The sequence below is a fragment of the Hypanus sabinus genome, chromosome 10 (genome assembly GCF_030144855.1).
Source record: "Hypanus sabinus isolate sHypSab1 chromosome 10, sHypSab1.hap1, whole genome shotgun sequence".
Lineage (NCBI taxonomy): Eukaryota > Metazoa > Chordata > Chondrichthyes > Myliobatiformes > Dasyatidae > Hypanus > Hypanus sabinus.
Window position 1 is genome coordinate 58,770,481 of NC_082715.1, and position 21,555 is coordinate 58,792,035.

General features: G+C 40.2%; 1 protein-coding gene across 1 annotated transcript in view; it reads right to left on the minus strand.

The window, feature by feature from the left end:
- Positions 1 to 21,555, minus strand: part of asap2a (ArfGAP with SH3 domain, ankyrin repeat and PH domain 2a) — a 247,896-nt gene that overhangs the window by 54,434 nt on the left and 171,907 nt on the right. The window contains exons 9-13 of the mRNA XM_059981912.1: positions 20,193 to 20,279; positions 8,222 to 8,325; positions 6,969 to 7,038; positions 5,266 to 5,353; positions 2,327 to 2,375 (exon numbers count right to left, since the gene is read on the minus strand). Of these exons, the coding sequence (XP_059837895.1) occupies positions 2,327 to 2,375; positions 5,266 to 5,353; positions 6,969 to 7,038; positions 8,222 to 8,325; positions 20,193 to 20,279 (398 nt within the window). The remainder of the gene's footprint in view (positions 1 to 2,326; positions 2,376 to 5,265; positions 5,354 to 6,968; positions 7,039 to 8,221; positions 8,326 to 20,192; positions 20,280 to 21,555) is intronic.

The following is a 21,555-nucleotide window of genomic DNA, read 5'->3' on the forward strand; positions in this document are numbered from 1 at the left end:
GTGACAAAGGCTGTTGAAAATCTAGTCAGGAAGAAAAGAAAAGTTTACAAAAAGTTCAAAAAACTATGTAATGATAGAGATCTCAAAGATTATAAGGCTAGCAGGAAGGAGCTTAAGAATGAAATCAGGAGAGCCAGACGGGGTCATGAGAAGGCCTTAGCAATGAAGGATTAAAGAGAGCCCCAAGGCGTTCTACAAGTATGTGAAGAGCAAGAGGATAAGACATGAGAGAATAGGACCAATCAAATGTGACAGTGGAATACTCCGTATGGAACTGGAGGAAATAGCAGAGGTACTTAATGAATACTTTGCTTCAGTATTCACCACAGAAAAGAATCTTGGGGATTGTAGGGATTACAAAGTTTGAACATGTAGACATTAAGAAAGAGGATGTGCTGGAGCTTTTGGAAAGCATCAAGTTGGATAAGTCTCTGGGACCAGACAAGATGACCCCTATGGGAGGTGAGGGAAGAGTTTGCTAAGCCTCTGGCAAGGACCTTTGCATCAGTGGGGATGGGTGAGGTTCAAGGATTGGAGAGTTGCAGATGTTGTTCCCTTATCCAAGAAGGGGAGCAGAGACAGCTCAGGAAGCCAGTGAGTCTTACTTTAGTGGTTGGTAAGTTGATGGAGAAGATCCTGAAAGGCAGGATTTATGAACATTTGGAGAGGCATAATATGATTAGGAATAGTCAACATTGCTTTGTTAAAGGCAGGTCGTGCCTTACGAGCCTGATTGGATTTTTTGAGGATGTGACTAAACACGTTGATGAAGGAAGAGCAGTAGATGTAGTGTATATGGATTTCAGCAAGGCATTTGATAAGGCACCCCACGCAAGGTAGACAGTATCGAGAAAGTATTGAGAAAGTAAGGAGGCAATGGATCCAAGAGGACCTTGTTTTGTGGATCCAGAATTGACTTACCCACAGAAAGCAAAGAATGGTTGCAGACGGGTCATATTCTGCATGGAGGTCGGTGACCAGTGGTGTGCCTCAGGGATCTGCTGGGGACCCCTTCTCTTCGTGATTTTAATACATTACTTGAATGAGGAACTGGAGGGATGGGTTAGTAAATTTGCTGATGGCACAAAGGTTGGGGGTATTGTGGATAGTGTGGAGGGCTGTCAGAGGTTACAGCAGGACATCAATAGGATGCAAAACTGGGCTGAGAAGTGGCAGATGGAGTTCAACCCAGATAGGTGAGAGGTGGTTCATTTTGGTAGGTCAAATATGATGGCAGAGTATAGTATTAACGGTAAGACTCTTGGCAGCGTGGAGGATCAGAGGGATCTTGGGGTCCGAGTCCATAAGACACTCAAAGCTGCTGCGCAGGTAGAATGTGTAGTTAAGGAAGTATACAATGCATTGGCCTTGGGATTGAGTTTAAGAACCGAGAGGTAATGTTACAGCTATATAGGACCCTGGTCAGACCCCACTTGGAGTACTATACTCAGTCCTGGTCACCTCACTGCAGGAAGGATGTGGAAACTATAGAAAGGGTGCAGAAATTTACAGGGATGCTGCCTGGATTGCGGAGCATGCCTTATGAGAATAGGTTGACTGAACTCGGCCTTTTCTCCTTGGAGTGGCGGAGGATGAGAGGTGACCTGATAGGGGTGTATATGATGATGAGAGGCACTGATTGTGTGGATAAGTCAGAGGCTTTTCCCTAGGTCTGAAATGACTAACATGAGGGGGCACATTTTTAAGGTGCTTGGAAGTAGGTACAGAGGAGATGTCAGGGCTAAGATTTTATGCAGAGAGCGGTGAGTGCGTGGAATGGGCTGCCAGTGACGGTGGTGGATGGTGGATACAATAGGGTCTTTTGAGAGACTCCTGGATAGGTACATGGAGCTTAGAAAAATACAGGGCTATGGGTAACCGTAGGTAATTTCTAAAGTAAGTACATGTTCAACACAGCATTGTGGGCTGATGGGCCTGTAATGTGCTGTAGGTTTTTTATGTTTCTATAACGCTTGAAGCCTCATAGGACCCTCCTGGAAACAACAAGCTCCAGATCACTCAATTAGCCAGAAGACACACCACCAAAATGTAAATCACAGGATCCAACAGCAGCAAAAAGAAAAAGACGTAAAAGAAGTGAAAGAAGTAGTTTTGTGAACCACCTGGAGATGTCGCCCTTGGTCGTTGGTGCCATCTTCTTTCCCATCATAATTGGACTGGGAGGTATCACTAGTCATACTGAACCTGAAAACATGCTAACTTATGAAAGACAGTTTACAAAATAGAAATAATTACTTGCTACAAATCCATTATTAACAATTCTTCTCAAGTTATATGTATTTTCATTAATATTTTTAAAACTTACACTTGGCATTCCTGCTCATCGTCCACCTGAAAATGGTATGTTCTATCATCTATAAAAGAAGATGCACCATCAACTTAGGATTCCAATTATAAGCAGTCAAAAATTATTAAAAAATGCTTTCTACACTAACTTGATTACAAAATATTTCCAAAAATTCATCCTAACACTACATCCTCCTCCAAAAGCTGATATTAAAAACACCATTAATGTGCAAGTAGCATAACTTACTCACTACTCTGAGTTAAGAGCTTGTTGTGTTGTCATCTCCCTGAAGAGAGGGATGAGATTAGAGGAGGATAGTGACAGGGATGATGGCAGAGCAGAGATGGCTGAAGTTTCTCCGAATATTTCACAAGATCCAGGATAGATATGTCCCACAGAAGAAGTTATTCTCAAATGGTAGGGGACTATCGAAGACAAGGACATATAATGTAGCAAAAGTGAGTGGGAAGTCAAATGATTGTGAAGCTTTTAAAATCCAACAAAAGGCAACCAAAAAAACTATAAGGGTAAAGATGAAATATGAGGGCAAACTGGCCAATAATATAAAGCAGGATGCCAGAAAATTTTTTTTCAGTTAGATAAAGAGTAAAAGGGAGGTGGAAGTTGATATTGGACCACCGGAAGTAGATGCTGGTGAGATAGTAATGGGGGACAAAGAAATGGCAGATGTGGGTACTTTGCATCTGTTTTCACTGTGGAAGACGCATCCAGTGTGGCAGAGGTCCATGGGTGTCAGGAAGCAGGAGGGAGTGTCATTGTTACTACAAAGGAAAAAGTGCCAGGCACACTCAAAGGTCTTAAAAGATGGAGAAGTCACCTGGACCAGATAGTCAATTCCCAGAGTCCTGAGAGAGGTTGCTAAAGAGATAATGGTTGCATTGGTCATGATCCTAGAGGACTGGAAGATTGCAAGAAGGGAGGACAGCAAAAGAAAGGAAATTATAAGCCAGTTAGCCTAACTTCAGTGGTTGGGGAAGTGTTGGAGTCTACTATTAAGGATGAGGTGTTGAGGTACTTCCAGACTAATGATAAAATAAGTCAAAGTCAGCATGGTTTCTGTATAGGGAAATCCTGTCTGACAAATTTGTTAATTCTTTGAGGAAGTAACAAGAAGGGTGGACAAAGGCAAGGCAGTGAATGTCATTTACTTGGATTTTCAGAAGGAATGAGATAAGGTGCCACGCATGAGGCTGCTTAACAACATACAATCCTATGGCATTTCAGGAAAGATATTGGCATGGATAGAGGAATGGCTGACAAGCAGGAAGCAACTAGTGTGAATAAAAGGGTTATTTTCTGGTTGGCTGCCGGTGACTAATGGTGTTCTTCAGGGGTCAGTACTGGGACAGCTACTTTTCATTGTTTGTGAATGATTTGGATAATGGAATTGATGGCTTTGTGGCAAAGTTTGCAGATGATACTGAGACAGGTGGAGGGGTAAGTGGTGCTAAGGAAACAAACCAATTGCAACAGGGCTTTAATAAATTGGAAGAATGGGCAAAAAAAGAGGCAGGTGGAGTAAGTGTTGGGAAATGTATGATAATTCATTTTGGTAAAGAAGACAATAGTGCAGACTATTATTTCAATGGCAAGAAATTTCAAACATCAGAGGTGCAAAGGAACTTGGGAATCTTCGTGCAAGACTCCCAGAAATTTAATTCACATGTTGAGTCTGTGGTAAAGAAGGCAAATGCAATGTTAGCACTTATTTCAAGGGAAATAGAATATAAAAACAAAGAGATAATGCTAAGCCTTTATTAGAAACTAGTGAGGCGGTACTTGAGTATTGTCAACAGTATTGGGCCACATACAATATCTTAGAAAGAATGTATTGTCATTGGAGATAACCCAGAGGAGGTTCACAAGGATGATTCAGGGAATGAAGGGGTTAACACATGAGTAGTGTTTGGCAGCTTTGGGCTTGTACTCACTGGAATTTAGAAAAATGCGTGGGAATCTCATTAAAACTTATCAAACATTTTTTAAAAATTCATGTATGTGATGTGGGCATCAACAGCTGAGCCAGCATTTATTGTCCATCCCTAGTTGCCCATGAGAAAGTGGTAATGAGCTGCTTTCTTAAACCGCTGCAGTCCCTGAGATATAGGTACACCCACAGTGCTGTTAGGGAGGGAATTCCATGATTTTGACCCAGCGTTCCCAGGTATATGCTGTTCTTGTCCTTTTAGATAATAGTGGTCGTGGGTCTGGAATGTGCTACCTTAGGAACTTTGGCAAATGCTGAAAGGACTAGATAGAGCGGGTGTGGACAGGATGTTTCCTATGGTGGGGGTATCCAGAACTAGAGGACACAGCCTCAAAACTGAGGGCAACTTTTTAGAACAGAGGAAAGGAGGATTTGTTTCAGCTGGAGAGTAGTGAATTTGTGGAATGCTCTGCCACAGACTGCGTTGGAGGCAAAGTCTGTGGGCATATTTAAGGCAGAAGTTGATAATTTCCTGATGGGTCAGGGCATCAAAGGATATGTGAGAAGGCAGGTGTATGGGGTTGAGTGGGATCAGACATGATGGAATAGCAGCGCAGACTTGAAGAGCTGAATGGCCAATTTCTGCTCCTATGTCTTATGTAATTCACCAACAATCGTTCACCCTCCCTTTCACTAACCTTTCTCATGTCTTTGGATCTCACCTCCCCTAGCTCCTCCTCATTCTTATTCTCATTTTCCGTATTTTCACTTAGGGATATCATCACTCAATTTTAAGCAAATAAGTCTTCAATTAGTCTTAATAGACAAAAACTTATTTCTTTAAATTTCAGCCAAATTTATATTAAAAAATATTAAAGACAAAAATGTGCAGAAAATTTGCAGCATATCTGTAGCTTTTCACACTTTCTAACCTAAATATACAAATTAGTTACACCCTGCATTTTATGTACAGGCAACTTAATGGATCTTTTAATCTATGGAAACGTACGTGATATGAGATCAAAACATTTTCTCTCTTCAGGATTTGCTTTCACCTGACATGTAAGTAGATTGAGCTTTGCCGGTGGTCTATTAACCTGTAAGAAAATCAGAAATGCTTGAAAATATTCAAACAAACCTTGCAAAATAGTAGCACAATTATTGTACTCTATGAGACAGGAAACTACGGCTTAAGCAAATTAACTCCTTCATTGCACACTGCTCAATATTATCATCCATAGTTTCAATATAGAGTAAAAGTCCAATCAGTTTCCCAAGAGCAGGTTAAAATTTCCACAATTTTCATAGTGTTACGTACCCGTGACACGTGACAGTGGTGTACTTGTCACGTGACAGGTGTTGAAGCTATACTGGACTTGAGGTAATGGTCTTGTGATGGTGAAGTGACGTCATTTTCCTGCCAGTAGAGGTCATGTGACAGGTTTTTTTTACAGGGTATAAAAGGAGGACCCCTCCCTGTGAGGAGGGGCAGTTCGTGGCTGGATTTGCCATGTTAACTTCATGCCACTGCGTGATTTAATGTTATGACGCAGTTTAGTTGAAAGATGAAGTTTTATCTAATGCCTGAAGTTTAAACGGTCATTGCCAATACTGCTAGTTGCGAATCAGTGGAGAGTGAAGATCGGAGTTCGGGAGTTAAAAGATCGAAGAAAGCCGATTTCGACGGTGAAACAGGTTTGACCTTGTTTGATCCTCATTCGGAAAGAATTCGTTGACCGTGCCCATGTTAATCCCTGTGAATAGCAGAAAGGATTGGGAACAGTTTTGTAAAGGAAAGGTCAGTGCCTTTAAGCTGTTTCATTTGTCCATCTCCGTAAATTCTTCGTGGGAAAAGTTTGATTTGGGAACCGAAGCAATACGACATGAAAGAGAATTTAAATCATCTTAAAAAGTCTCTCCCTTTAATGAACTGTAAGCATTTTGAACTTTTGCAATACTACTTTGAAGAACTGTTTTTGCAACATTGCTTTAAGAACTGTTTACGCTACCGCACAGCAGCTGATTTCCGGTTACGTGAGTACTTTGTTTACTTTTGGGGGTTTGTTTTTCACTATTTAATAAACATGTTATTTGTTATAAAAACCCCTGCCTGACTCATATATTTATTGTTGCTTGAATCTGTAACAACAGAGAAAAGACCTTTGCATACAGGGACGATTTTTGAATAGTGAGCATATGGCGGTTATGAACAATTCCTTCATTCTGCAAAAAGCAATCTGATATCACGTTCTTTTAATAGAGAGCAGAATTTTTTCAAAATATGCATTCATTAAAACAGATAACAGATAAATGTTGAAAGGACTAGATAAGGTGGATGAAAAAAGGATGTTTCCTATGGTGGGGTTATCCAGAACTAGAGGGCACAGCCACAAAATTGAGGGGTGATCTTTAGGAACAAAGTAAGGAGTAAGTTTTTTAGCCAGAGAGTAGTGAGTCTGTCGAATGCTCTGCTACAGATGCGGTGGAGGCCAAGTCCATATGGGTATATTTAAGGCAGAAGTTGATAGTTTCCTGATCGGTTAGGGCATCAAAGGATACGGCAAGAAGGCAGGTGTATGGTGTTGAGTAGGATCTGGGTTCAGCCATGATGGAATGGCGGGGCAGAATCAATGGGATGAATGGCCTAATCCAACTCATATGTCTTATGGTCAATTCCACGTTATAAAATATAAAGCTTTTTTTGAAACTTACTGTTCCATGTGAAATTGTTAGATAACCATTTTTTACTGTACATTTCCTTTTCTGCCACACTTTCCTAAGTCTGGAAAAAAAAATTACATTAAAATTTGCATGTAGCTGACCACAGTTCACGTACTTTAGAAAAATATTACTTGTTTTAAATTGGAAATATTTCTGAATTGTTTTTGGATCTCTAGATATGAAGTCATCACATTGAACCTTCAATGTCACTGGTTTCTAGCTACAGTCGTGCGTATCCTTTGTTGGGAAGGCCCACTTTTAAGAGCCGTTCATAAAACTGCACAAGTTATTTAACCATGCATATCCACATATAAGAAAACTCACATTACCCTTGGGATATTGGCAATGCTGGATTAGCAGATTTTCCAGCCAACTGGCAGATTGAATGCCATATCTAAAAATGCTTCAAAATATTTCTAACTTCCTAATTTTAGAGGCCACACTTTATGATAGAAAATCTTCCAAGTTAAAAGGGGCATGAGTACCAGGGGACCCAATGAGTTAAGAGTGCACAAACCAGAGTTGAAGTTAGCGGAAAGGCAGCATGGGAACCAGCAACCCAGACAGCTAGGCAATGTCCAAATACCTATCTTTTGAATCAAAGTTCTTCCAGATAAACACATTGACCCACAAGTCCATCAGACAGTTGTCTCCATAGAATGCCCTGCAAGCACATTGAGACATGAATAGACTGCCCAAATCAACTGGCCCCTTCGCTAGAAATCACCAACAAGCATCAAAACGTCACTTGGTTGGCGGTGACAGGAGACATCGCTGTCAGATCCTTCCTGCATGGCTGAAATCTCAATTTCAATGCATGCTGCCCTTTGGGCAATTGAGATGAGGAAGAGACAGTCACCCACCCCTTTGCAGACTGGAGAAGAATGCAAGGCACCTTATCACACTTCATTCCAAGCAGCATCTCTCCTGGTCCTCACAGGCTTCTGACGATTTTACACGTTTCACTTTTAAGGTGCTGGGGATTTCTGCTCACTGCCTGCAGCCATGCCTGTTGGCAGTGAACAGCCTAATGGGATTGATTTGAGAACTCCAGAGACAGCAATTGTGTATGCTGCACAACATGTGGCTAATAATAGTTAGATCATTAAAATTTGTCATCCTGGCTGGTTTACTTACCTTGCTTCAATAAAGCGGATAATTCTTTGATAAATGTTTTTAAGATGAAGAGTTTCTCAGATATTTCTTAAAACTGTTCAACAAATAACAGAAAAAAAGTAACATACCCATCACTTTTTTTATACAAAGCACCACTTTTTTCTGTTCCATGTTCTTTGTTTCCTTGAGGTTGATGCAAGCTATACATGGTGCTCTGGCGAACCTGCGAATCCTAAATGGAACAATAATTTTATTACACCTTATGCCACAATTTAATCAGGATTGGGAAAATGATAAAAGATTATCCCTAAAATGTTAACTTTGCTTGATCCACTAATGCTGACTAATCCAAGTTTTTTGTTTGTGTTTACAGAAACATAGAAAACCTACAGCACAATACAGGCACTTTAGCCTACAAAACTGTGCCGAAAATGTCCTTAACTTAGAAATTACCTAGGGTTACCCATAGCCCTCTATTTTTCTGAGCTCCATGTACTTATCCAGGAGTCTCTTAAAACACCCTATCGTCTCTCTGCCTAAAAAAAAATTACTCCTGACATCCCCTCTGTAACTACTTCCAAGCACCTTAAAACTGTACCCTGTCATGGTAGCAATTTCAGCTCTGAGAAAAAGCCTCTGACTATCCACATGATCAATGCCGCTCATCGTCTTATACATCTCTATCAGGTCACCTCTCATCCTCTGATGCTCCAAAGAGAAAAGACTGAGTTCACTCAACCGATTAGCATTAAGGCAGGCCCCCCAATCCAGGCAACTCCATGAGGTATCAGTACTGATTTTTCTCAATAACACTTCATAATTTAAAATGCATTAAATATTAGTTGCTATGTTCAAAACTATTTATAGATTTTCTGCTAATATGGAGAATATTATTCCATTTATATTTATCTACTTCAGAAAAATGGAGAGCAATGCAGAAGTGCCAATACAGTACAAAGGAAGAGCAGATATACAGTGGATTCCAGTTAATTGGGACACACTGGGACAAGTACATTTTGGCCCAATTATGTGGCTGCCCCAATTAGCCAAAGTTCATGGAAATAGTTCAAAAGGTATTTGAAAAAAGACAAATTACCATTTAACTGAGTGACATATAACGTACTGAAATGAAATACATAACAAATTTGAAGACTACCGATACTACTGGTGGTTTTCAACAATGACAGGAAATCTGTGTCATTGCTTTTAAACTGGAAAAGCTGTTGCATTAGGGCAGTTCCTGTCTCCTAACCTCAGAGGTCTGGGTCCAGTGGCATGAACAGACGTCACAATTGTGGTCTTCCCTGGTTCATGTGGATAACCATGACTTCTGTGTCTCATTGTGCCCTTTGCAGAACAGTCTTCCTGGCCATTAGATCTCACTGAAGATCCCAGCCGGCCACTCCACCAGAGCTGACTTCTCATGCTAGGACAGGCATGCCCCTATCTCATTGGGGTATGAGATCCTCCCTCATTTAGCCCCAATGTTGTAGCGGTGTACCAGTGCATAGCTGCTCTTGTATGCAAACAGCTACTTGGAGCCACAGAGCTCAGTGTCTTTGTAGTTCTTAACGTGTTGAATTAGTGATCATTTCATTTTTTGCTCCCAGCCATTTCTGGTATCTCCAAGTCTGAGTGCTTGAAACCATAGTTCTGAATTGTCTTACTGCTTATTTCTCGCCAACTATCAGTGACAAAAGTCACTGCTTCTTGAACACAACCACATGCAACTGACACTATTTAAAAACTGCTAGCTCTGATTTATTTTTACAGCTATGCAGACCAACCATTGCTCTGAGCAGGAGATTTTTACAGACTGAGAACTGCACAGCATTTTGTTTTTGTTTTGTAATATCTATGCTATGAATATTTAGAACGCAAATGAAAAATCACATACTTTTGATTTTATTTATTAAGGGTATAATAAAATACAATACAAAGAAAATCTTTCATGTTTCATAAACTTTTTCTTGTCAGTCTTTATTACAAATCCATTGTCTACAAAAGGTAGTAGATTTGGCCCAGTACATCACAGGTACAGCCCTCCCAATCATTGAACACATCCACATGAAATACTGTCACAGGAAAGCAGCATCCATCATCAGACAGCACCTCCACCCAGGCCATGCTCTCTTCTCACTGCTGTCATTAGGTGCAAGAGCCTCAAGACTCATACCACCAGGTTCAAGAACAGTCAACTATCCCACAACCATCAGGCTGTTGAATAAAAAGGGATAACTACACTCATTGGAGATGTTTCCCACAACCAATGATATCACTTTAAGATCTCTTTATCTCATCATCTCATGTTCTTGTTATTTATTGCTATTTATTTATATCTCAATAGACAATAGACAGTAGGTGCAGGAGTAGGCCATTCAGCCCTTCTAGCCAGCACCACCATTCACTGTGATCATGGCTGATCATACACAATCAGTACCCCGTTCCTGCCCTCTCCCCATATCCCTTGACCCCGCTATCTATAAGAGCTCTATCTAACTCTCTCTTGAATGCATCCAGAGACGGCCTCCACTGCCTTCTGTGGCAGAGCATTCCACATATCCACCACTCACTCTCTGGGTGAAAAAGTTTTTCCGCATCTCTGTTCTAAATGGCCTACCCCTTATTCTTAAACTGTGGCCTCTAGTTCTGGACTCACCCATCAGCAGGAACATGTTTCCTGCCTCCAGTGTGTCCAATCCCTTAATAATCTTATATGTTTCAATCAGATCCCCGCTCATCCTTCTAAATTCCAGTGTATACAAGCCCAGTCGCTCCAATCTCCTTTTGCACAGTTTGTTGTCTTCTGCACTTTGGTTGATTTTTGATTGATCATGTTATATTTGCTATTTTATACATTTGTTGAGCATGACCACGACAATTTTACTTTGTACTTTGTAAACATTGTCCAGATTAATTTTACATCCAGAGGAAAGACGTGTCTTAATTCTCATTAGTACATCCAAATGTTCCACTTTTAGTCTGTTTCTGGATTTACTTTGATTGAATGCATAAGACTGAATCCACGTTTGCAGTCAGCACTAAAAATCTGAAATATTCCAATGTCAACAAGAAATGAAAGTTCCTCAAATTCTTTGTTTCTAAGCATGTAGTGCAACTTATCAGTGAACTTCATAATTGAACCAGTCTTAACTTTCTCAGAAACAATAAATTTGAAATTGTAGTATTGCTGCAATATTTTTGAGGCAATGCATTTGTCATAGTTGGTGATAGTAGCGAAGAAGCTAAGTAAGAAAATTCCAGCTGTGTGGCAACAATGGCTGTGTGCATGGGAGCTTTCATTTTCTGTGCAACCAGGCACTGAGGATGTCACCTCGACTGGTGATGAAACGTCTGCAAGCTAATTGCCAAGCTCAGCAAATACTACAATGTTCAACACCTCACCTGAGCTACCAGCGTTTACCTCCATCCTACAGCTTAGAGAGAACAGTGACTCTAAGCATGGCATACTGCTTAGGATGGAGGTAAACACTGGTAGCTCAGGTGAGGTGTTGGACGTTGTAGTGTTCGCAGAGCTTGGCAAGTAGCTTGCAGACGTTTCATCACCAGTCGAGGTGACATCCTCAGTACCCGGTTTTCTTCTGATAACTCCATAAACAAACAGATTGAAATAGACATCATCTACAAACCCTTAAGAGCCAAAGAACAATGCAACATCAAACAGTGTAGTGTCTAACGGCCACACGACATACATGTGACTGACGCTAGTTAGAAAATGTTAGGCAGCAGTCTTCTGCTCCAAATAAAGGGAATCCCAGCTACTTTCTCAATTTGTTTTTGTTCTTTAAGAGCTGTTCCAGCAACTACCCTGAATAACCGTAGTCCTATTAATCAGAATCCATTGTATATGAATCTTAGTCAAATTGAGAAAGGTGATTGCATTTACCATGATCTGTAACTTAGATTAAAGGTTAACAGTATCAGGAAATTTCTTACAGGAAGTGCAAGGACATATATGACATATTTTGTACTTTTATTTCCTTCCTTGTTTCAAAGTCATGCCAGGAAAGATGATATCATGCATTTTTATGCATTAGCCATTCATTCCTAGGCACCTGACCTTCCATCATAGTGTTTCCAAATTTACTTTCACCTATATAATGCCTGTTGAAATTCATTCTCTATCATCGTCAACATAAAATCATGCAAGTATATTGAACTTGTTAATATCTTAGACAAGCATGCAACTAAAACTTGCTGGTTTTGAATCAAGGTAATTTGCTTTGAACTCAAAAGATGAAAGCAACAACTTCACTTGTAAGGGGTAAAATTTGGATTTTTCTTTGTAAAGTTATGTAAAATTGTTAGAAATGTATTTGTTATTTGAGGTATTTGTTGTAACCACCATAATTCTTCTTTGTCCCACTCATCAACAATTTAAAATATTATAGCACTAAAATATGAACTGTAACAAATTAAAACAGATAATATTTAACAGGCAGGGAAAATACAAGAATAACTTACTCTCCTAGACTTTGATCACAATCGTATTTGCATTTTGGAAGGAAGCAAAATATATCCTTTAGTTACAAGAAATGTTAACAAATCATATTTAGCACAGTTTTGATATATTATTAATCACATGCATTTATTACCAAATGTTATGTTACTCTGTATTCTTATTATCTGACAAACCACTTTCCATATAGAAATAAATCAACAGAATATTTTAACTATCGTGACCCTAAATAATTCTGCACATTAATTCTGGAGACTAATATAACTTCACATTGCCAAATATCAATACTTGTGGATGGTGTTGAAATGTTAACGAAATCTTTTTCACAGCTCAGTTTATATACTAATAATATTAGAAACACTAATACATACTAATTTCTCTCCATGTTTTAAAAAAAAGTTCTACTGTTAATCTTATTTGATGTTGAAAGTATATTCAAGTGAATTTAAGTAATTTTTGCCAAAGTATAAAAGTAGGCTGCTTGGTCCCCAAACCTGGTTCCATCAGTCAATCAGATCATAGCTTATTTGTACATGCAAGAAATTGGAGATGTTAAAATCTGCTGGTTCATATGTAGCTCAACTTTATTTAAAACCCAAAATCATCAACATTATTTTACATCTCCCACTCCCCGCTCAAATTCAGATAACCTTGCTCAACAAAAAGCAGACCAATCTGCTTTGAAAATTTAAAATTAAAGGGCATTAAAATGTGGAGACAACAACATACTGTAAATGAGAGGATTATAATCTGCTAGGCAGAACTGCAAGGATAATTCACTACAAGTGTTCAAAATTTGTAAATTTTTGGAAATAAGAGCCCTACTTTATGGCTATTCTAACAGGGGACATAAACTCAGCACTCTTCTTCCCAGACAGTTCAATGTAATAGAGGGATTTAATGCAACTGGTTAAATCAGTCAAACATCAGCTTGCTCCAAATGAAACAAGCATGAGAACTGCAGAGTCTACAAAGAAGAATCCAGTTTAAGATGGTGTTGGTGAAACACAGCGATAACTTGCTGACAGCAAAAAAAAGCTACTTAATTAATCACTCTTTTTCTTGAAAACGATCACTGCAATCAATAGCCTGTAACTTGCCTTTCAGAGTTGAGCTTCTGAACCACCTGTATGACCTGGCATTTCTGCGATGATAATTGTAGTCTTCAAGGTATAGGATAGTTGCAGTGTGACATGTACAGGCTGAATCGAAGCAGCGGAGCTCAGGCTTGAGAGTGCGGAACAAACCAATTTGTTTCATTACTGGAGCAGAGGCAATTTGAAGTGGTAGAATCAAGGCCAGGCAGATTCGAGGTGGCGGTGCCCAGGACCAAGAGCGAGGAGTAAGCTGATGTTTGATCAATTTAAGTGCCAGGCTGGATAGGAAAGGTTGAGTACAGGTCAAATCGAGGCAATGGGTCACAGGCCTGAGAGCATATCCAAGTGTCAGGGCCTGGTTCTGAGAGCAAGGAACAACCGACTGCCGATTTAAGCGCGGGAGAGATTGAAAAGATTAAGATGCTGGGGCTAGAAGAGAGAGGCCAGTGTTCAGCTTGATGCTTGTGAGATTTACTTGACTCTGTGTTAAACAGAGGCTGTTGCCTTAAACTAACAGGCTCTTCGATCAGTTGCAGCTGGCTTCGTGGCTGTCAACTCACTTCCGTGAAAATCAGTTCCGAATGTTACTTGCTTACTTTTATTTATATTTTTTCTGCACATTGGATGTTTGACGATCTTTTTTTGATGGGTTCTATTGAAACCCATTCTAATGGGTTTCTTCGCTTTGTAGCTGCCTGTAAGGAGACGAAACTCAAGGTTGTATGTAGTGTACTTTGATAATGAATGTACTTTGTATTTGTACTTTGAATTGAATGCCTTACAAGCCAAATAGTTTGTGACATTGTGTTTCTTCTGCTTTTGTATGCTCCAAATTAATGGAATCTAAAGTTGTCAATATCATTCTAAATTCTTGTTCTCCAAATATGAGAAGTCATGAGCTATATTACCATAAGACACAGGAACAGAATTAGGTCATTAGCCACAATGAGTCTGTTCTGCCATTATATCATTGCTGATTTATTATTTCTCAACCCCATTCTTTTGCCTTCTCTCTGTAACCTTTGACACCCTGGCTAATCAAGAATATATCAACCTCTGCTTTAAATATACTCAATGACTAGGCTTCCACAGATGCCTGTGGCAATGAAATCCAGATTTACTACCGTTTGGCTAAAGAAATTTCTCCCCATCTTTGTTCTAAATTACATTCCTCTCATCTGAGGCTGCGCCCTCTGGCCGTAAATTCATCCACTATAGGAAACATCCTCCCCACATCCACTCTGTTTAGCCTGTTCGATATGCTTCAATGAGATCCCCTCTTATTCTTCTAAATTCAAGTACAGCACAGAGTCATCAAATGCTCTCAGACATTATCTTTTTCATTCCCAGAACAATTTTTATGAACCTCCTCTGGACCCTCTTCAATGCCAGCACATCTTTTCTAAGATAAAGAGCCCAAAACTGTTCACAATACTCCAAGCACAGTCCAACCAACGCCTTATAAAGCCACAGCATTACATACTTGCTCTTGTATTCTAATCTCCTAAAAATGAATGCTAACTTTGAAGTTGCCTTCCTTACCATTAACTCAACCTGCAAGTTAACTTTTTGGGAATCCTGAACAAGGACTACAAAGTTCGTTTGCACCTCAGGTTATTGAATTTTTAGAAAATAGTCTACACCTTTATTCCTTCTACCAAAGTGAATAACCATACACTTGCCTACGCTATATTCCATTTGCCACTTCTTTGCCTATTCTCCCAATCTAAGTCCATCTGCTGTCACCCTGCTTCATCAACACCACCTGCCCCTCCACCTATCTTTGTATCATCTGCAAACTTAGCCTCAAAGTTATCAATTCTGTCATCCAACGTGAAAAGAACCAATCCCTGTGGAACACCACTAGTCACTGGCAGCCAACCAGTAAAAGCCCCCTTTATTCCTGCCTTTTGCTTCCTGCCAATCAGCCAATCTTCTATCCATGCTAGTATCTTTCCTGTAATACCATGGGCTCTTACCTTGTTAAGCAGCCTCATGTACAGCACCTTGTCAAAGGTCTTGACAATCCAGGTAAACAACATCCGCTGACTCTCCTTTGTCTTTATCTTACTTTGTTTTTGCCAAGAAAGCTAGAGATTCCTAGAAGTCAGGGGAAATACTGCAATTTCGCAAAGAGACTTTCAGCACACATTTATCAGTACACAGATTATAATAACCATTGTAGGAACCTGGTTTAGGTAGGTGCACAGCGTACGTTGCTCAAAGTGGTTCACTAAGTGTCATTAAAGCTTCAGGTGGTTGTGATGTTGACCTGGGAGAGGACACTGACTTTGATTCATTTTTTCTTACATAGAATTTGGAATATTTTGTGGAAACAGCATTGGTGGCTTTTTCCAGAAGCACAAAGGAGTGCAGAGATCTCTGCTGTCCAGTAAATATGTTTTGTGATAGGTTAGATCTGGATGATAATGTGCACCATTCATTCAGTGTGACAGCATAGCCTTTGGTTGATAGAGGAAATGGGTAATAGAAAACTAAGTTTTGCCATGAACATTAATGTCGCTGGGCATTGTGATGTAGGTGGGGCAGGCAGTGGGTCTTACAGATTTTGAGTGTAAGACACCCTTTCAGAACAAGTCAATGATGACTTTGACATGGCCTCCAAACATCCACAAAGTTAAATCTCATCTGTATCTTACAGCTTGACAACTGAGGTTTGATTAGCCTTGCATCTGGAGTGTTGCTGGTTGAAGATAGCAAGGCATTTTTGGAAGTGAAGTAGAACGTTACAATGAGAAAGAACTAGTAAAGAGTTGAGTGAATGATGCAGCTTTGTTTGACACTGTTCTTTACTGAGATTGGCTCAATAGAGGGGACTAAGTGTAGTGTATCTAAGTTTGCTGATGATACTAAATTCAGTGGAAAAGCAAGAGTGCAGAAGATATGGAGAGTCTGCAGAGAGATTTAGATAGGTTAAGTGAGTGGGCAATGGTCTGGTACATGGAGTACAATGTTGGTAAATGCGAGGTCATCCACTTTGGAAGGAAAAATGGAAAAGAAGATTATTATTTAAATGGTAAAAAACTGCAGCCTGCTGCTATGCAGAGAGACTTGGGAGTGCTCGTGTATAACTCACGAACGGCTGGTTTGCAGGTGCAGCAGGCTTTCAAGAAAGCAAATGGGATGCTGGCCTTCATTGCTAGAGGAATTTATTTTAAGAGCAAGGAGGCTATGTTGCAGCTGTACAGGGTACTGTGTGCAGTTCTGGTCTCTTTACTTGAGGAAGGAAATACTGGCTTTGGAGGCAGTGCAGATGAGGCTCACCACGTTGATTTCAGAGATAAGGGGGGTTAGACTATGAAAAGAGATTGAGTCGGCTGGAAATGTATTCACTGGAATGTAGAAGAATGATTGAAGATCTTATAGAAACATAAAATTCTGAAAGGGATAGACAAGATAGAGGCAGGAAAGTTCTTTCCACTGATAGAGACGAGAACTAGGGGACATAGCTTCATGATTTGGGGGAGTAGCTTTAGGACTGAGATGAGGAGGAACTGCTATTCCCAGAGGGTGGTGAATCTGTGGAATTCTCTGCCCAATGAAGCAGTGGAGGCTACCTCAGTAAATATATTTAAGACTAGGTTGGATAGATTCTTGCATAGTAGTGGAATTAAGGGTTATAGGGAATTAGCAGGTAGGTGTAGATGAGTCCATGGCCAGATCAGCCATGATCTTATTGGATCACACAGCAGACTCGACGGGCCAGATGGCCTACTCCTGCACCTATTTCTTATGTTCTTATGGCTCTGTTAGAAGCCATATCATGGTGCAAACATACGAAAGAGGTGGATTTCTGCTGGCAGTTGAATTTGAGCAGGGTATTCCATAATCAGTCTTGAAAGGTGAAGCAAATACTTTGGCATATTTGAAAAAGGCTGATACTTAACAATGCATTTATTTAAAAAAAGTCATTATACAGTCAAGATCATGACCAGGATGTCTCAAGATGGACAAAATTCATAATGTAATTTGGAAACCAGATTTTCAGCCACTGGAGAAGCTGCTTCAGAAAGAGACACGTACAACATGCTGGAGGAACTCAGCAGGTCGGGCAGCATCTGTGGAAACGAACAGTCAACATTTCGGGCCAAGGCCCTTCATCAGGACTGAAGAGGGAGTGGGCAGGGGCCCTCTAAAGAAGATGGGGGGAGGGTGGGAAGAAGGCTGGTAGGTGCCAGGTGGAAAACCAGTAAGGGAAAAGATCAAGGGGTGGGGGAGGGGATAAGTAGGAAAGGTAAAGGAGGAGGCAGGACCATGAGGGAGATGATAGGCAGCTAGAGGAGGAGGCAGAGTGAAACTGGGATGGGGGAAGGGAGGAGGAGGGAATTACCAGAAGCTGGAGAATTCAATGTTCATGCCAAGGGGCTGGAGACTACCCAGACAGTATACGAGCTGTTGCTCCTCCAACCTGAGTTTGGCCTCGTCATGTCAGTACAGGAGGCCATATATGGACATATCTGAATGGGAACGTGAAGCAGAGTTTAAGCGGGTGGCAACCAGGAGATCCTGTCTTTTGTGGTGGACGAAGCGGAGGTGTTCGACGAAGCAGTCCCCCAATCTGCGTCAGGTCTCAGTGATGTAGAGTAGGCTGCACCGAATGCAACAGATGACCCCAACAGACTCAGAAGTGTTGCCTCATCTGGAAGGACTGTTTGGGGCTCTGAATGGTGATAAGAGAGGAGATGTAGCACTTATGCTTGCAGGGATGTGCCAGGTGGGAGATCCGTGGGCAGGGACATGTGGACCAGGGAGTCACAGAGGGAACGATCCCTGCGGAAAGCAGAGAGGGGTAGAGAGGGAAAGATGTGCTTGTTGGTGGGGTCCTGTTGAAGGTGGCGGAAGTTGTGGAGGATAATATGCTGGATCCGGAGGCTGGTGGGGAGGTAGTTGAGGACAAGAGGAACTCCATCCCTGTTGTGGTGACGGGAGGATGGGGTGAGGGCCGAAGTGCGGGAAATGGAGGAGATGCAGGTGAGGGCATAATTGATGATGGCAGAAGGGAAACCATGATCCTTAAAGAAAGGGGATATTTGAGATGTCCTGGAACGGAAAGCCTCATCCTGGGAGCAGATGCAGCAGAGACGGAGGAACTGGGATTAGGGAATAGCATTTTTGCATGTGGCAGGGTGGGAAGAGGTATAGTCGAGGTAGTTATGAGAGTCAGCGGGTTTATAGAAGATGTCAGTGAACAGTCCATCTTCAGAGATGGAGACCGAAAGATTGAGAAAGGGGAGAGAAGTGTCTGAGATGGACCAAGTGAATTTGAGGGCTGGGTGGAAGTTAGAGGCAAAGTCGATGAAATTGTCAAGCTCAGCATGGGTGCAGGAAGCAGCACCAATGTAGTCATCAATGTAGCGAAGGAAAAGTTGGGCAGCAGTACCAGTATAGGTTTGGAGCATAGACTGTTCCACATAACCAACAAAGAGGCAGACTCTTGTGACAACATTCCCCTGTAAAAACCTCTCTGTAGTTACCTGTCATCCTCCTCTCCTTTCTGAAGGATAATCTTTGTCATACTTTACTCTTTTCAGATCTGTAATATGCGATTATAGATTTGATACTTAAGCTTCTTAGAATCTTAGCAGGGTACAGTGTTCTTCCAATGCACAATTTTTCAGATGTGATATGGTTTTTCAATTTCCTATCAGTTAGAAATAAACTGCTGAGAGAAGGAATCAAGGGCACTAATATTAAAAACTAGTTGAGGAATTCTTTGAAGCATTCTTTCCAGCAAGCATTGACAACTTGAATCAAACGTGTTCAATCCCATTTTTGGTTTTCACTGGGGAAGCAGTATTTGAGCTATAGATGGCTTTACCATCTTTTAAGAATGTGAGCATTTAATGCCATTGCTGAGCCTCGTGCACTCTCAGTTCATCTGTCTTTAGGTCAATGATTTTCCAGTGGACCTCTGGAACTGTAGGCTCATCAACTGATGCAGTGCTGAATTTCACCACTGGCATCTGTCTTCGTCAAGATATGGATCCTAATATTTGAGAAGCGATTCATATTTTCCAGTCTCACTAAGAACTTGCATCTTACATTTACAACTGATTAGCTCGTAGTCATTCTCACCAAATCAGTCCTAGCTCTTCATGGCAGAGAATCAATGCATTTTTTTGCAACTGCCAATTATGGCATTCTTCAGGGCAGCTCATAAGCCATGGACACTTTGCTACTCCTGTAGGCAAGTTGTTGACAGTCTACCTGTAAGGTACTGTTCAAAAAGAGCTAACTTTGGAGCTTCAGACAGCCTCGACACTGATTGGCTTATGACAACATTTAGATTGACATTATTGTTTTGGAGTCAGGTTGATGAAAGTAATAAAGCATTTCAAGCCACAGCCCATTTAATAATCATCTGTATCCATCGTGGTTATTTACAGAATCTTGTTCTCTGACTGTAAAGAATAAATTGACAAAACGCAAACAGAAATTATTGCTTTTCAATACTGGTATAACATTATGCACCAGCATTATGGCACTAGAAATACTACTCACCTCTTTTTGTTCAACCTGAAGTCCTGCTTTAAGTACATCCCGAAGCTGAACGAGCTGTTTTCTTTCTTCATCTTGCACCTGCTTGATCTGAAGATAAAATCTGTATAGTCATATTTCAGAGAGCAAAACCAGTTGCGCCCAACAGGTACAAAATTAAGAAAAAGAGACAAGGAAGTGCTATTCTCCTATATTACCCACTTAGCATATATTCACACATAGAACACTTATGCAGTTTCATTGATGGGATGATAATAATGAAAAAAATCTCTTTATTAAGTATTCTTACTTAACTTCAGTCAGTCAAAAAGCAGGACAAGGGAAATTGATATATCCTCAAGACATTCCACAAATGTCCAGGAATGCAACATCCAAAAAATTAATTGAATATATGAAAATGGTTCTTTTTCCACCCTTCCTCTTTTCATTTCACATTTAAGTTTGGGCACATTCCACTAAATATTTAATCCAGATGCCAAATAGCTGAACACCATTACTAACAATGTCATTTGTCAAATAGGAATCATATCTGAAATCCAAGGCCAAGCTTACAGAGTGTAGATGTGGTAAAAAGGAGAACTGACTGCAAAAGGAAATAGGTCCTCTCATGCATTTGCAAGGCCTGCTCATTCAATGGAATTAGACAAAAGGACAAATGAAAGAAAAAAAAATGGAACCATGTTTTTTTAAAAAATACAGCTAAGATTATTTGGAAAGTCACAAAGTCAGTAAAAACATGATGGATTGAATGGTTTAATGTGTTGTAATATTCTTTTTCAATAAATCTACAGATAACAAGATTTACCTAATTTAGTCAACAAACTATCAATAAAATACTCAGTTATACATAAATAGCAAAAATAGACAAACTAACTGGAAATGTTCCCCTCACAAATTTCTAATATGATTGAATGCCTGTGTCTATTGCTGTGCAAACTGCCCTTGGGTAGAAGCTGCTTGACAAACAGGAAATTCAAGAAATTCTTAAGACTTAAAGTGCAAAATGTAGTAGCATTTCTAGTAGCATATTTGCTAAATTAAGCAAATCAACAGTATTCTTAAGGTAATACTAATGAATGGCTTCTAAAAAAAAATGAAAATAGCATTACAAAAGATCAGCAAAATAAAAATTTGTGAGATTATATCTTAATTAGGTACTGTAATTCTCACAGGATGAAAAACAAGAAGCAGTTCTAAATAATTTCACAGTGTTATTTGGTTAAACTCTAAAAGTAGTTGTGGAAAATATAGTCATGCAGAATCAGTAATTATTAAAACTATGTTCACAATACTCAGAGTAACTAATAAAAATGTAAACTCAAAGTACACTGCAGATGCTGTGGTCAAATCAACATGTACAACACGC